The sequence below is a fragment of the Pongo abelii genome, chromosome 7 (assembly GCF_028885655.2).
Source record: "Pongo abelii isolate AG06213 chromosome 7, NHGRI_mPonAbe1-v2.0_pri, whole genome shotgun sequence".
Lineage (NCBI taxonomy): Eukaryota > Metazoa > Chordata > Mammalia > Primates > Hominidae > Pongo > Pongo abelii.
This window is the reverse complement of record NC_071992.2, coordinates 31,097,026-31,113,270: the sequence shown is the minus strand read 5'-3', so window position 1 is coordinate 31,113,270 and position 16,245 is coordinate 31,097,026. Positions and strand designations below refer to the sequence as shown.

General features: G+C 42.2%; 1 protein-coding gene across 4 annotated transcripts in view; it reads left to right on the top strand.

The window, feature by feature from the left end:
- Window positions 1-2,218: 2,218 nt before the first annotated feature.
- Window positions 2,219-16,245, top strand: part of KIF13B (kinesin family member 13B) — a 199,193-nt gene continuing 185,166 nt past the window's right edge. For 3 of the 4 annotated variants that reach the window (XM_054560930.2, XM_054560929.2, XM_054560932.2), the window contains exon 1: window positions 2,219-2,362. In XM_054560930.2, the coding sequence (XP_054416905.2) occupies window positions 2,308-2,362 (55 nt within the window). In that variant the 5' untranslated portion in view covers window positions 2,219-2,307. 4 annotated transcript variants of the gene reach the window in all.

Genomic DNA, 16,245 nt, shown 5'->3' with positions numbered 1-16,245 from the left:
ACCATCTTGGCTGGGTGTAATGGCTCACACCTGTAATCCTAGTGCTTTGGGAGGCTGAAGTGAGGAGGATTACTTGAGGCCAAGAGTTCAAGACCAGCCTGGACAACATAGCGAGACTCCATCTCTACCAAAGAATGAAATATAAAAATTAGCTAGGTGTCGTGGTGCGTACCTGTAATTCCACCTAGGTGGGAGGCTGAAGCAGGAAAATCACTTGAGCCCAGGAGTTTGAGGCTGCAGTGAGCTATGATCACACCACTGCACTCCAGTCTGGGCAAACAGAGCGAGATCCTGTCTCTAAGAAAACCCAAAAAACCTTACTGCCTTAACCACTCTTAAGTGGTTAGGTGGTGTTAAGTACATTTACATTGTTGTGCAACCATCACCGCCATTCATTTCCGTAGCTGAAATCTTCCCAAGCCAAATCTCTGCACCCATTGAATAGTAACTCCTCATTCCCCCTTCTCCCAGCCCTTAGTAACCTCCAGTCTACTTTCTGTCTCCATGAATTTGACTACCATGTGTATCTCATATATGTAGAACCATGCAGTGGTTGTTCTTTTGTGTCTGGCTTATTTCACCTAGCATAATGTTTTCAAGGCCCATCATCCATGTTGCAGCATGTGTCAGAATTTCCTTCCTTTTAAAGGTATTTTTAGACCGGACACAGTGGCTTATGCCTGTAATCCCAGCACTTTGGGAGACTGAGGTGGGTGGATCACCTGAGGTCAGGAGTTCGAGACCAGCCTGGTCAACATGGCAAAACTACGTCTCTACTAAAAATACGAAAATTAGCCAGGATTGGTGGCACATGCCTGTAATCCCAGCTACTCACGAGGTTGAGGCATGAGAGTCGCTTGAACCCAGGAGGTGGAGGTTGCAGTGAGCTGAGATCGTGCCACTGTACTCCAGCCTGGGGGACAGAGCTGGATCCATCTTAAAAAAAAAAAAAAAAAGTATTTTAATACTTTTTGACAACATTGCTTGTATTGAAGATACTCAATAACAGGATGGTTGGTAAAGGGCAAGTCTTACCAGCTTTCTGTATTTACTTATCTGTAAAGTGGTTCTGAGTTCTATTACTATCATTTAAACACATCTAAGCAGGGGTCACAAACCCACAATGTCCAGGCGCATGTGTGGTAAAGCCACCTGGAGGGGGGCCGTGGTGAAGTGGAGAGATGGGCCTCTGATAAAGGCTGCTGCTATTTAGTTCCAATCCACTCTGTCCAATATGTAATGTAGGCCCAGTACTGCATGCACAAATCTGACTTCACACTCTGTTACCCAAGCTGGTCTCAAACTCCTGGCCTCAAGCAATCCTCCTGCCTCAGTATCCTAAAATGCTGGGATTCCAGGTGTGAGCCCCTGCCCCTGGCCACAAATCTGATTTTTATGTGTTGGCCAACACTGTTGGGCCAAACAGAACATGTTTGAGTGCTGGCTCTGGCCCCTAGGCCACCTGTTAGAATGTCTGCCAGGGCTAATAAAAAGCTAATTTTAGTGTGGCCTCATTCATTAATTCATGCAATTAATGTTTATGGGTCTCTACTAAAGGCTAGGTTACACATATGTTAATCTTATTTAAAAATGTACCTATTTTACTAGGTATTAGTATCATATCCACTTTTCATATTAAAGACAAGCCCAGAGCGGTCAAATAAGTTGCCCCTGGTCACACAGTGGGAAGCGCTGAGGTGGGATTTGAACTCAGATGGTTTTCAGAGCCCAAGGTCCTGTCTCAAAGGAGGGGGACTCACAGGACAATGTTAACCCGTGGACCTATGGACACTCCCAGAAAACGTGATTTGCAACTTGTCTTGAAGGACGAGCTCAGCAAACAAGGCCGGACGTCAATCCAGGCAGAGGAAATAACTTGAGCCAGGGATCAAACACTAAGATTGGCAGGAAATGAGCAAGAAGAGGTAGCGGGGTCCCTGACGCCATCTATTCAATTGTTTTTCAGAAGAGTTATCAGCTCTTGAAGGCTTACTTCTCAATACTGGCTGCGAGAGCAAGAATGGTGTGTAATTTACAAAAGCCCTCATTGCTGACGGTAAGTTGCAGCAAACGACTCGGGCCCGAGCATTCCCGCCCCCGCCTCCGCTGCGGCCCCGCCCACGACGACCCTGGGGAACTACAAGTCCCGCCATGCAGCGGGGCGCGCCCGGAGCTCGCGCCGGCCCCGCCCCCGGCCCGGTCCCCGCCCCCGGCTCCGCCCCCGGCCCCCTCCCGCCGGGTCAGCCCCAAAGAGTCGCCGGTGGCCGCTGCAGACGGAAGCCGAACGAGTGCCTCGGCGGCTGCAGGATGGGGGACTCCAAAGTGAAAGTGGCGGTGCGGATACGACCCATGAACCGGCGAGGTGAGAGCCGAGCCCGCCCGGGCCGCCGGGGCGGAGGCGGCAGGTGCCTGGCGCGCCCTTCCCTCGGCCGCCGTGGGGGGTCCGGCGGCCCCGCCCCTACAGTCAGCGGCGGGGCGCGAAGAGGGGCCCGGGACCCTGAAACCCGCGCCTGCGCTGAGACGCCCGGCTCCCTCTTCTCCCCTCCCTTCCCCCCGGCCAGCCCCGTCCCTGGCGCCGCCGGGCCCCTCGTGCCGGCCCCGCTGCCCCTTCCGCCTGCGCTCGCCCCGCCCCGCCCCGGCGCCCTTTAGCCGTCTCGTCTCCCCCGGAGGTTCCCGAGGGCGCCCTCGGCCCTTGCGCCCCGCCTCGTCCTGGCCCCTCAGCCCCGCGCCTTCCCCGCCAGCTGTCATCGTCGCCCCCGCGCGCGGGTCGCCAGCCCCTGCAGCCCGCCTCGGGACCACCCGGGACCCCCCGGGACCCCGCGTCTCGCCCGGGTCGCCCAAGCCTGCACCGCCGTGGCCCGTGGCGGGAAGGAGGGCAGGGGGCCAGGTGGGTGCCCCGCGGCGAGTTCCTTCCACCTGGGCGTCCTGAAATTGGGGTCAGGTGGAGGAGATGTCTTTTTCGTTGTTTTTGGACAGTTGAGAAAGTTTTGGTTTTGCCTGAAGTCTCATTCGTCGTCTCTCAATAAATAGCTAAAGTGCCAAGATTCTTGTGGAATTGTATCTTTCTGACATTCTCTTAACTCTGCAGGGAGGGTAGAGAAAGCAGATAAACCGACTACATTTAAATAATCTGTAGACCCGGGGAGTGGAGAGAACCCCAAAAGTCAGGGGAGGAGGTGGGCTGGGTCTTGGCTTTGATAGTCAAAGCAGCGTGACTGGGCGAGTTGCTTTAAATAAGATAATGTGTTTGAAAACGCTTTATATACAAGGTCCTGTCATTGGGGTCACTGTTACTGTCCCAGGAGATGACTTTGCCATTGATAAGACTTTGAACTAATTAGAATCATTTAAGTACCAGAGACAACTAAGAAGTTGTAGCTTCTTAGCAAAATCAAGTGTTGTTTAATTTTTATGTAGAAATTATAGGTTGTTTTCCTCTTCTTTGCTCTCTTTTGTATACATTGAGACGTACAGATCAACCAGTTGACATAAGCTTTGTTGGTTTGTCCTTCTCGGGGAAATTGGTTTCTCGCTTGGAGTTATCTCATCTATGGGAATTGGTTTATCCTGTTCCTGCTAGGTCCGATTAAGGCTGTCAGGTGAGTTTTTTTCCCCTAAGAACTTAATTACTTTAAGTTCTCAACTAGTGCAAGATTGAGTCCTGCTTTGCTTCACTAATCTCATGCTCTGACAGCACACAATAAACGTCGATGCAATTCTGAAAATTTTCAGAAGCATCAGTTTTTAAATCTTCAGGTATCTGTATTTCAGTTTACTTCCAGTTTACCATGACAGTAATTTAAAGAAAGAAGCCAAGTGAAACATAACTTATCTGGGAATTGATTCTGAAAGGATGGTTTCAGCACATTCTTAAAATTTCCTTTTCACAAAAAACTTGGAAATGTCAGTGCTAAAAAGAGGCCGCTAACCAACCACCACAAAAGACATCTCAGATATTTAGAGTCCTTTCCCTCTCCCTTTCCCCATTGGTTTCACTTTTTGAGGGAAATTCTTATGCTTTTCACTCATAAATTGCCATTGATAAGGTTGTAATAAACATCAGAGTTTAGAGGAAGGCAAAGAATAATAGTTTTAGCTGTGGAATGGATGTGAGCTGATCCTTGGGTTCAACAATCATTTTGAAATTGAGGTTTACCCATAGATTCCATTAGCCTATATGGAGAAGTGCATTATTTGGTGTAAAGTACCTCCTGATTTCACTTAGTGCCCATTCTTAGCCTTATATTTCCTGACGTGCATGTGGATTTCTTTTTTCAGTGATTACCACACATAAATTTGTTCTTTTCCATTTTTGTTATGAAGTAATTGTTCACATAAATATAAAGGTTATTGTGGAATACAGTGTGGTGGGATTCTAAATCCAGTGATTTTTAAAAATTGGTATCTAAAGTTTGTATAAAAAGACTAAAACAGGCTGGGCACGGTGGCTCACGCTTGTAATCCTAGCATTTTGGGAGGCCGAGGCAGGTGGATCACCTGAGGTCAGGAGTTCGAGACCAGCCTGCCTAACATGGCAAAACCCTGTCTCTACTAAAAATACAAAAAATTAGCCGGGCGTGGTGGCGGGCGCCTGTAATCCCAGCTACTCGGGAGGCTGAGGCAGGAGAATCGCCTGAACCCGGGAGGTGGAGGTTGCAGTGAGCCAAGATTGTGCCACTGTGCTCCAGCCTGGGCGACAAGAGCGAAACTCTGTCTCAAAAAAAAAAGACTAAAACAAAACCATATTTCTTTCCAGTAATTTCCTTTTTTTTCTTCCTCATATGATCTGTAGGAACCTTTCCAGTAATTTTGAAAAGAATATTACTTTGAACAGTTATTAGTATTATGTAATAGTGTATAATTATGACAAAGAGTAAAACTTGAGTCCTAATAGTTTCTATCATAACATATAAGTGCAGGAAGCAACCTTATAAATCACTGTCCACAAATGAGGATGGGGATGAGAATGGGTTGCTGTGATGATGTAGTTTTACTGTGTAGACTCTTGATATTTGGAATCACATTAGCTGCCTTTTGAGGAAAAAAAATTTCCAGAAAACTCTGGTGTGTTAAGGTCTTGTGTGATTCAGTGGTTGTGCTTAGGTGTTTGGAGTTTTAAGGTGGTTAGCTGATTTATTATTTAACGGTTATCCTCGAAGTGAGAGTGTTTTAGTCTTTTTGCTAAACTGTATGTGGGTTTGGGAACCTTATTTATTTGAAGGTTAAGCATTAGGCCCTAATTCAGTAACAGGAAGAGTTGTAATGGCTAATTTGTCAGGAATATTTTTCTAGTCATGCATTTATTTTAACATTACACTGACAAAAGGAAAAATAAAAAGGAAAAAAGTTCACATACTTTCTTCATCCTAACAGCTTTTTGTTTCCATGCCAGTTTGTGCTCACATGTGTATGTAATTTTACATAATTTTAATATTACAACCTTTATTTTGCCTTTCTTCACCTGAGATGCAAAGCTAAACAACTAGAGAAAAAGGGGTAAATTTTTGTCACAAGATCTTCAAGTTCTATTTGCAGATATCGTTTGTTTTCCAATGTTGTTGTTCAGACTGTACAGTTAAACAGATAATGCTTGTGTGATTCCATGCACCGCACAGAACACCCATTCATACATTATTAACCCGTCTAATCATTACAGGAGCTGAAAGTTCTGTAGCCGTAATTGGTGGGATTAGTTAGATCAGCAACATTCTCCTTTCCAGGAATTTGATGTTTTCTAACTTTAGGTGGCTTAAAAAACATTTAATAGGTAAGCAAACATTGATTGAGTGCCTGCCAGGTATCTGGCTTATATTAGATAGGATGAGATCTTAATGCCTTTCCTCAAGGGATTTCCTGTGTTTAAATCTGTATAAGATCAACTACCAAAATAAGTAAATATCTATAAAAGGTGTTTGGAATACCTTTGTTACCTACTTAGCCTAAGGGGGTAGAACCAGGAAACGAAAGAAATGAAGATAGAAACAGTGAAATAGATTATTTCAGGTGTTAGGGAGAATGGACAAGAAATTTATTTCAGGAGATATTTCAAATGAATTTACTTGGCATTTTCCAATACTTGATGTGGTGAAAGACACAGAAGTATGTAATAATGTCTAATAGAGTCAATGTAGAGTCAGTGCCTTGGTAATCATGATCTAGTGTCTCAATGGAGGGACTATTATGCAGCAATTAAAATGATGACAGTCAAAACCATTTAACAAGGAAGATCGTTTTCTCTGTTAGTGGAAAAAGAATGTAAAGCTGTGTGTGTAACTGATCAAATCTATTATTATTACTATGTAAAAATGTATACAGGAATGGGCAAGAGCTAGAAAGAAACATGAAAAAGTGAAATTGATTGTTCTTGTTAGGGGGATTTTACTTCCTAAAAGTTTTCTTAGGGTTGCCTGTTACCATCATATTCAGTTTCTTAAAGCGTGCTTTATGGTTCATGCCTGTGAAGAAATGACTGCCATGGGCTTGAAAAGAAAATGCCTGTGAAAAGATTAGATTAAAAGGTAAACAGCTGTAGCAGTCTGCTAGTTACTAAGTGCCAGGTGAATGACAGGGAAATAAGGGAATCGAGAGGAGTTTAGACTTCACTGAGGAGGGTGAACTTTGGTTGGACTTCCAGGGAGGAAGCTTATGATGTGAGCACGGGGGAGGGAATGGCATGGATTCTTCGAGGAGGAAAGTATGGCCTGAGAGTGAGGACACAGAGACTAGAATGAGTAAAGCAGGTTTAGGCAGCAGAGATGAGATCTGCCTGCCAGAATGGAGATTCTGTGAGGATAGCTAGAGAATGATGGGATGGGAAAGGTCAGGTGGATTGCAGGAAGCCCTGAATGCAGCCAGGCCAGAAGTCCGGTCCTAGGGTGGCTGGTTCACACACTCTGTTTTGCTTCTTGGGACCTTGTGTGGGGCTTGGACACAAACACAACGGAGAAAGATTGCTAGATCCCAAAGCAAGATTGGAAGCTTCAGTAGATGACCGATTTCTGGCATAGCTGGGCAGGATTTAAAAGCGCTTGCTGAAAATGAAGCCTTGTGAATGGGAAGCATAAGGAAGTTGGTCAAAATTAAGCAGCTGTGAATCAACAGGCAAAGGAAAAACCCAGCAAGTGCGAGGAAGCTTAGAAGATGCTGATAGTCAGTGAAGACAGAGGTGACCCTTAGGAAATGAAGGGACAGGAGAAGGTGGCTTTGACCCCTGGGGTCATTGGTGATTCTTCAGTCTTCTCAGAGAGATCACTGACAGATGTGGAGCCAAGGAGGACCGTGGATGGAAATTTCTGGCAGTATTTGCTAAAACAGAAGATACTTGTTTTGTCAGCATCTGCTTGATATGCTAATGGTGAATGAGACACACATGTATTACAACACTGTTTTGTTTCTACTGTCAACTCGGAGACTGAAATTTGGATATATGCACATAGGGCCAGAGGCATTTTGAGAAGAAGGTATACTCTTAAATTCTTTTCCCCAAATCTCCTGTTTGTTTGTTTCTTTGTTTTTATTTATTTATTTTTTGGGGGACAGGGTCTCCCTCTGTTGCCCAGGTTGGAGGGCAGTGGCATGATCATCACTCACTGCATCCTCAACCTCCTGGGCTCTAGCGATATTCCTGCTGCAGCCTGCTGTGGAGTTGGTACATAGGTGTGCACAACCATGTCTGTCTAATTTCAATATTTTTTGTAGAGATAGGGTCTCAGTTTGTTGCTCTGGCTGGCCAGACCTCCTTTCAAGAAATATACATTTATAATATAAAATACAATGTTGTTTAATTGGCATTAGCTTTTACCCTCTCACCTCCATAAAACAATAACTGTCTGACTTTTCCACTTCTTAAGTGCTGAAAATAGAAGAAACCACTGACAAAACTATTAATTAAGGAGATGGATTGAAGTGCTGATTGAGTGGAAATGGATGTATTGATCTTTATGCTTGCTCGTCATGTTCCCCTTGTGTTTGGCAGAGCATGTTCTTAAAACAAAACAAAACAAAACAAAAAAAACTCAACCAAGATGAGCAGTGTGCCCTGTGACCCGGGAAGTGCGTGAAACTAACTTGTCCACTCCACGCAAGTCCATGACTTAACTGTATGGGGCTTTTGCTCTGAGGAGATAAAGATATCTTTAGAAAATGGTATCCATTAGTCATTCATTTCAACAGTGTTGATTGAAGAAAAAGAAAATAGCTGCTTTTTGACAACTTTCTATTTGTGAGCAATGGAGTTCAGTGCTTTTTAATGCATTATTTTATTCTTCAAACCAGACTTTGAAAAGGAATTGTAGGCCAGGTGTGGTGGCTCACCCCTGTAATCCCAGCACTTTGGGAGGCCGAGGTGGGTGGATCACTTGAGGCCAGGAGTTTGAGACCAGACTGGTCAACATGGTGAAACCCTGTCTCTACTAAAAATACAGAAACTAGCTGGGTGTGGTGGTGAGTGCTTGTAATCCCAGCTACTCAGGAGGCTGAGGTGGGAGAATCGCTTCAACCTGGAAGGTGGAGGTTGCAGTGAGCTGAAATCGCACCACTGCACTCCAGCCTGGGCGACAGAGCGAGACTGTCTCAAAAAAAAAAAAAAAAAAAAAAAGTAGTAATTGTAGCATTTCTATGTAACAGAACCTCGGAGAGGTTAATTAACATTCCCAGAATTACAAAACTCACCTGTGCTTTTACTACAATGTTGGACATGATTATCTTTAAGGGGATCTTGCTATCCTGAGATTACACCATTTTCAAAGATGTGCAGGATACACTGGAAGCATAAGTCTTGATCTTCCATCAAAGGAGCTCCCAGTCTTGTTGATAATAAGATGCACGTGTGAGTTCATTGGAAGAATATATGTACCTAGTGCACTGACGGCAGCCAATCATGAATTAAAGAAATGGGGGTGGAATTTGAGAACAGCACAGAAGACAGCACGAGCAAGCCCCTTGGCTCCAAGTCCCACCGGCGTGACGTGGAGGAATCCAGATGGGTGCTGCACATACAGTGGGTTTGTGTCGGCATCTGAGGAGCACTGAACTTGGGGAATCCCCTGCAAAGTCTCTGATTTAGATGACTAGGTGAATGCTGGTGTCATTAACTGAATCAGAAGCACAGGAGAAGCAGGTTTTAGGGTGGAGGTGTGGGAAATGATGAGTTCTAGTCTCAGACAGTCAACAGTATGTCGTCAGTGCTTATGTGCTGTGTACCATGCCTGCAACTATGAATAAGATGCAGTGTGTGCCTGGAAGCAACTCAGCACAATTGAGTTTTAGGTGTCTGAAGTGCAGCCAGGGGGATGGATCCAGAAGGCCATTGTGAATATGAGTCTGAAATGAAGGGACTGGACATAGGTGTAGATTTGGGAGTCATTACTGTAGGTAGAAGATAGAGCACCTCAGGTGTGTCTGTGACAGAGGCGGTCACAGAGGCCAAGAAGAGCAACCTCAGGAGAATCAGGTGAAAGCAATGTTGTGGATGCCTAGGGAGAAAAAATGTGTCAAAAGAGTGAAAGGTCAGCAATCACGTGTCACAGGAATGGCCGCGTGATTAACACAGAATTGTGTTCAGTGGATTTGGCGTTATGATGGTCAGTGTTAATTTTCAGGATAATTTCACTGAAATGAATTAATTGGTGTTGGGCATTGGCAGTGGGCTGAGGAGTGAGTGGGCGTGCCAGTATGGAGGTAGCGAGTCTCAAGAACATTCCTCCGAGAAGCTCCAGGTAGAAGGGGAGGGTTCAGAGTGGTACCTGGAGGGGTAGGTACCTTTAAAAAAAAAAAAAAAATTTTTTTGGAGATATTTGAACCTTGTATAGATAGAGCCAATAGATAGAAGTTTTTGAAATATGGGAGGAAGAGAATAATTATATAATGAGAAAGCCCAGGAATTTCAAGATTAATTTTCTTGATGGGGTAGAATGTGAGGTTATTGAAAGTAGGAGGAATTGGGTGAGCTGGCATCTTCTGAGTAGTGAATGTGTAGGAATGTGGTTGAAGGACCCTAACTGTATTTTCTGTCTATTGAGGGTACTGGGGTCATCCATTCCGAGTTTTTTCTTCTTGGTTTTTAGATATAAGTCACATCCCCAAAGTGTACCATTCACTGGGTTTTAGTTTACTCACAGACTTGTGCAGCCATCATTAGTATACAATTCCAGAACATTTTCATCACCCCACAGACGAACCTTGTAACTGTTAGCAGTCACTCTCCATTTCCCACTTCCCAGCCCCTGGCAACCACTAATCTACTTCCTGACTCTGTGGATTTGCTTATTCTGGACATTTAATACATGGAATCCTATATTATGTGGGCTTTTGTATCTCGCTTCTTTCACTTGGTATAATGTATTCAGGGCTTATCCATGTTTTGTCATGAATCAATACTTCATTCTTTTTATAGCTGAACAACATTCTATTACACAGATATGCCGTGTTTTGTATTCATTCATCAATTGATGGGCATTTGGCTTGTTTCCAGTTTTTGGCTATTATGAATGATGCTGCTTTGAACATTTATGTACAAGCTTTTGTGTAGACATGTGTTTTCATTTTTCTCAGATACACATATATATATAGGAGTGGAATTTTGGGGTCATATAGTAACTAACTTTTGAGGAACTGTTTTCCAAAGCATCTGAACCATTTTACATTCCCATAGAAATGCATGAAGGTTCCACTTTCTCCACATCCTCACCAACACTTGTTCTTGTCTCTCTCCATGAGTGTTGCTATCCTAGTGGGTATGAGGTGGTATCTGATTGTGGTTTAGATTTGCCTTTCTCTGGTAGATAATGTTGAGCATCTTTTCATGTGCATATTGGCCGTTTGTATAGCTTGAGAGAGATCTCTGTTCCCATCTTCCCCTTATTTCAAAAACTATGTCTTTTTATTACTGAGTTGTAAGACTTCTTCATACATTCTGTATACCATTCTGTTATCAAATAGATGATTTGCAAATATTTTGATTTTATGGGTTTCCTTTTCACTCCCTTGTGTCCTTTGATGCATGAAAGTTTCAGATTTTGATGAAGTCCAGTTTATTTTTAGTTGCTTGTGATTTTGCTGTGATTTCTGAGAAACCGTTATCTAACATCATGTGGATTTTCATTTGTTTTCTTCTAAGAGTTTGATAGGTTTAGCTCTTACATTTAGATCTTTGATCCAGTTGGAGTTTTGAATGTGGTGTGAGGTAGGGATCCAACTTCATTCTTTGGCATGTGGATATCCAGTTGTTCTAGAACCATTTGAAGAAAAGACTGTTCTTTCTCCATTAGATTGTCTTGGTACCCTTGTCAGAATCAATTGACCATAACTGTGACAGTATGTTTCTGGACTCCCAATTCCATTCCATCAATTTATATATGTCTTTCCTTATGTAAGTACCACACTGTCTTGATTACCCTACCTTTGTAGTAAGTTTCGAAACTGGGAGTCAAGTCCTCTGACTTTGTTTTTCTTTTTCAAGATTGTTTTGGGTATTCTAGTTCTGCCTTATGAGGTTTTTTTTTTTTTTTTTTTTTTGAGACAGTCTCACTCTTCTCACTCAGGCTGGGGTGCAATGTCATAATCTTGGCTCACTGCAGCCTCTGCCTCCCGGATTCAAGAAATTCTCCTGCCTCAGCCTCCTAAGTTGCTGGGATTACAGGTGCCTGCCACCCCGCTTGGCTAATTTTTGTATTTTTGGTAGAGACAGGGTTTCACCATGTTGGCCAGGTGCCTTATGAGTTTTTAAATACCTGTTTCTTAGTCTTCTGAGGTTGATTGGTTTCTTTTTTAAACTGTTTGTTTGTTTAGAGATGGAGTCTCATTCTGTTGCCCAGGCTGAAGTGCAGTGGTGTGATCATAGCTCACTATGGCCTTGACCTCCTGGGCTCAAGATGTCTTCTCACCTCAGCCTCCCAAAGTGCTAGGATTACAGGCATGCGCCACTGCACCCAGCTGATTCGTTTCTTGAGTATGAACATTTTATGTTTTTGGTCACACAGGATTATTTTATTTGTTTTCAGGTATGGGGTCTTGCTCTGTTGCCCAGGCTGGAGTGTAGTAGCACAATCATAGCTCATCACAGCCTGTAACTCATGGGCTCAAATGATCCTTCCATCTCAGCCTCCTGAGAAGCTGGGCTACAGGTGCATGCCACTACACTTGGCTAATTATGTTTTTAACATTTGTTTTAGGGACAGGTTCTTTCTGTGTTGCTCAGGCTAGTCTTGAACTCCTGGCCTCAAGTGATTCCCGTGCTTCAGACTCCCAAGTAGCTGGGGGATTATTTTAATTATTTTCACACTATCACATCTCCTCTCCTAACCTGGCATCTCATTCTTATGTTAGCCATGTTAAAGCTCAGTTGTATTTTAATCTTTTATTTATTTAATACATTTTCATGTTTACTAGTAACAATATAAAAGTAGTGATTAGGATATTTTACATATCTCTTTTTAGAAAACAAAGACCAATTTGCTTTTTACTTATATGGTATCACATAATTTTTTTTCTCCCAGGGTCAGCAGATCTCAATAAAAAAGGGGGTCCCAAGTAACTTATAAATAGAACAAAGTAGTATAAGTAGTGTTTCCTGCTATGCCATTAAATATTACATTCCAATTGGGAAAACAAGTCCTTCCTACATAAATATCATTGATGAATATTTTATTTATGAACATGTGTAGAGAAGGAAAAGTATTGGGTATGTGACACTAATTGGTTGAAAATAGGATCACATGTGGCATGCAAACTTTGCGGTTGAATAAGTAAATCTTACAAATAGCTTATTATCTACCTTTAAAAAAATGAACCCAAATGAATTTAAGAGTAAATTATAGTTAGATATTTAGGAACATGACTGGTAGATAAAGGGAGGTACACCTATGTTTCTGCATAGTAGATTTGGCTTGGAAATTATTATTAATTTTCTGGAGAATTAGAAAATGAGAATTAGAAAAGCAGATTATTTTGTTCAAACTGAGAATGACGCGTTTCCCCAGATGCAACCTGAGTTATGTAAAGGGAGTCTCCCAGGCCCTGCCCATGTTTTACTATGATGTCACTGGGTGCGAGCCATAGCTGATGTGTACAGCGAAGAAAGACTTGTTTTAAATTATTGTTCACTTTTACAAGGTGACTAATATGCTGACTGAATAAACTGAGTTGTCAACTGTTGATATTTTAATATTCATTTTGGGTAATTTGCCCTGGAAAGGAATCTTGTTTGGGAAATAATACGGAATCTTTAATGATGGTGGAATAAATTAATTTCTTCCTTTTTTTCCTTCCTCCCCTTCCTTCCTGCTTCCCCCTTCTCCCATCCCCCTTCCCTTTTTCCTTTTTTTTTTTTTTTTTCCTTTCTTTCCTTTCCTGGCTCAGGGGTATGTCAAAGCATTTGTGGTTCTGAGTACTGTAAAGCTTGATTACTCATGAAATAAACTTACAGTACTACTTTAAGATCACTCTGGTTTTTAATTGCTTCTTATACATAGTACTAATTAAATTATCTTGTTATTTTAGGCTTCACTATGAATAAACTGTTGTCCATGTGTTACTTATAATAGTATTGAGTGCTATATTTTAAATTGTGAAATACAATATAATATTTACCATTTTAGCCTTTGAAGTGCACAGTTCAGTAGCGTTGAGTACATTTCACATTGTTGTATCACCATCACCACCATCTATTCACAGAATGTTTTTCATCTTGCAAAACTTCATCTTGCAACCCTTCATAACCCCCATTCTACATTGTGTCTCTAAGAATTTGACTACCCTAGGTACCTCATATAAGTGGAATCATAGTTCTTTTGTGACTTGCTCATTTCACTTAGCATGGTATCTTCACGGTTCATGATATGGTGCATCAGAATTTCCTTCCTTTTTAATTAAGGCTGAATACTTTTCCAGTGTATGTATATACATTTTGTTTATCCGTTCGTCAGTGGGTGCTTGGGTTGCTTCTGCATTTTAGCTGCTGCTATGAACACGGGTACACTTTAGTGCTGTTTTTACAAAGGCAGTGCATAGCAGCTAGGCTCTTTTTAATTTAGTATTTTAAGCCAAGAGAAAGGTGTTGATCTTTTGGATTTTTGGTAGGTGTTTTTTGTTTGTGTTTCCAGGCTAAATTTAAGGCTTAAATTTGTAACTGCTATTTAATCATTGTTTTGCCTTTTTTTTTTCTTCCAGACAGGGTCTCCCCCTGTTGCCCAGGCTGGAGTGCAGAGGCGTGGTCTCGGCTCACTGCAACCTCTGCCTCCCGGGTTCAAGTGATTCTTCCGCCTCAACCTCCCGAGTAGCTGGGATTACAGGCGCCCACCTCCACGCCCGGCTAATTTTTGTATTTTTTGTAGAGATGGGGTTTCACCATGTTGTCTATGCCACTGCTTTGCTTTCTAAGTGCTATATATAGCAAGAAGTTTTCAGTGGCGAGTGTGTCATATTTAAAATCTTGTAGCAACACAATTTAATTCAGCTAGTAACATTTGATGGTACACTAGCTGTAGCATTTTATATCGAAATGTATTTCATTTTAAAATGCTTTTCATATATCTGACCCTTAAGCTTGCTTCAGATCTCACTGCCTTTATTTGCTTGGCTATGTGTCCTAGATGTTCTGCCCATATACATATTCTCAACAGTCCTTTGAAAAGCCTTCTCTTACTCTCCTTCAATCGACAGGGTTGGGATGGGAATTTTATTTGACAAAAAAGATTGAAATAGTGAAGATGGTTGTTTACATATTAAAGACCATCTTTGATGGGTGTTAGATGTAAGGGACATTTGTAAGTTGCCATCTCTAGGACAAAATGAGTTTAGGTTAGATGTATTAGTTATTAGGTGATTTTTTTGTATCATTTTGGATTTTCTAGGGATTGGTCCCTTAATCATACCATTTAATTCTTCCAAGTTATTGGTTTTATCTGATGATATGCATGGTGTAGGGGGTGGCAGAGGGAGAAGCTGTTAAGAGCATAGGAGAGAAACGTGAATACTGAAGGACAGTATTTGGCGCCCTTCTTAATTGAAGATCATTTGAAATGAAGGAACTGCACTATTGTGGGGGAAATATTTGATGAACCACCCATTTTTTTCAGGCCTGCATTCTAGATGTATTCTGTATGAGAACTGCGCTTGCAGTTCTTCTGTGCAGACCAAATGTTCTTGGAAGAAACTAATGACCAACTTTGTGGTGGGTGGTGAGTCACAGTAGATTTCTGGAGAGTTGATAATGTGCTTGTGTATGATATAGATTTGACTGTAAGGAGCCAGCTGATACAATATGGTCAGATTCCATTAAGCAGTGGTTTTAAGAAACTCTCATGGACCTCTGGGCCTGAGGAAGTGAAGAGGTAAAATTGCATGTTTGAAAAATTGTTGCAGTGTGGCTGAAACTTTCTTGCAGCATTTCTGTGATAGTCTAGAGCAGATTTAAACACAAAACATTAGAAATAGACTTTAATGCTAGTTGACCACGGTAGAACAGATTTGGCTTTTTTGGGTCTGTGTTTCCACATTTAGGTAAAACATAGCTCTAAAGTTTTCCTTTTGATTCTCTTTGCTCTTTGCTTGAAAAATGTGTTGGCTAAAAGAGAGACCACTAACTACTTAGTACTTTTTGCATACGTATTTGAGAATAAATGTAACATAACTGATGTGAGAAAAGTTAAGTTTTGGCCAGCACAGGGAAGGAAGTTTTTCTTTTGTTTTGCTTTTTTTGCATTTGGCTTAATTATGTGAGTTAAAGTGAAAAAAACAATTACCTTTCTTGAGAGTGGAAACACTCTTAAGTTATAATGAATATAACATTGACATTTGGCCAAGGTTCTTTAGGAAGTACAGAATAACTCTGACATGGTACCTTTCCTTAGAGCTTATCTTTTTTTTTTTTTTTTTTTTTTTTTTTAAAGATGGAGTCTTGCTCTGTCGCCCAGGCTGGAGTGCAGTGGCGTGATCTTGGCTTACTGCAACCTCTGCCTCCTGGGTTCAAGTGCTTCTCATGCCTCAGCCTCTCGAGTAGCTGGGACTACAGGCACATGCCACCACGCCTAGCTAATTTTTTTGTATATTTAATAGAGACGAGGTTTCACCATGTTGGCCAGGCTCATCTCAAACTCCTGATCTCAAGTGATCCACCCCTCTCTGCCTCCCAAAGTGCTGGGATTACAGGCATGAGCCACTGTGCCCGGCAGAGCTTATCTTTTAGTAGCGGAGATAAGGGAAACAGAAACAGTTTCATACTTTGGGTCAGAAAAATATAAGAATATA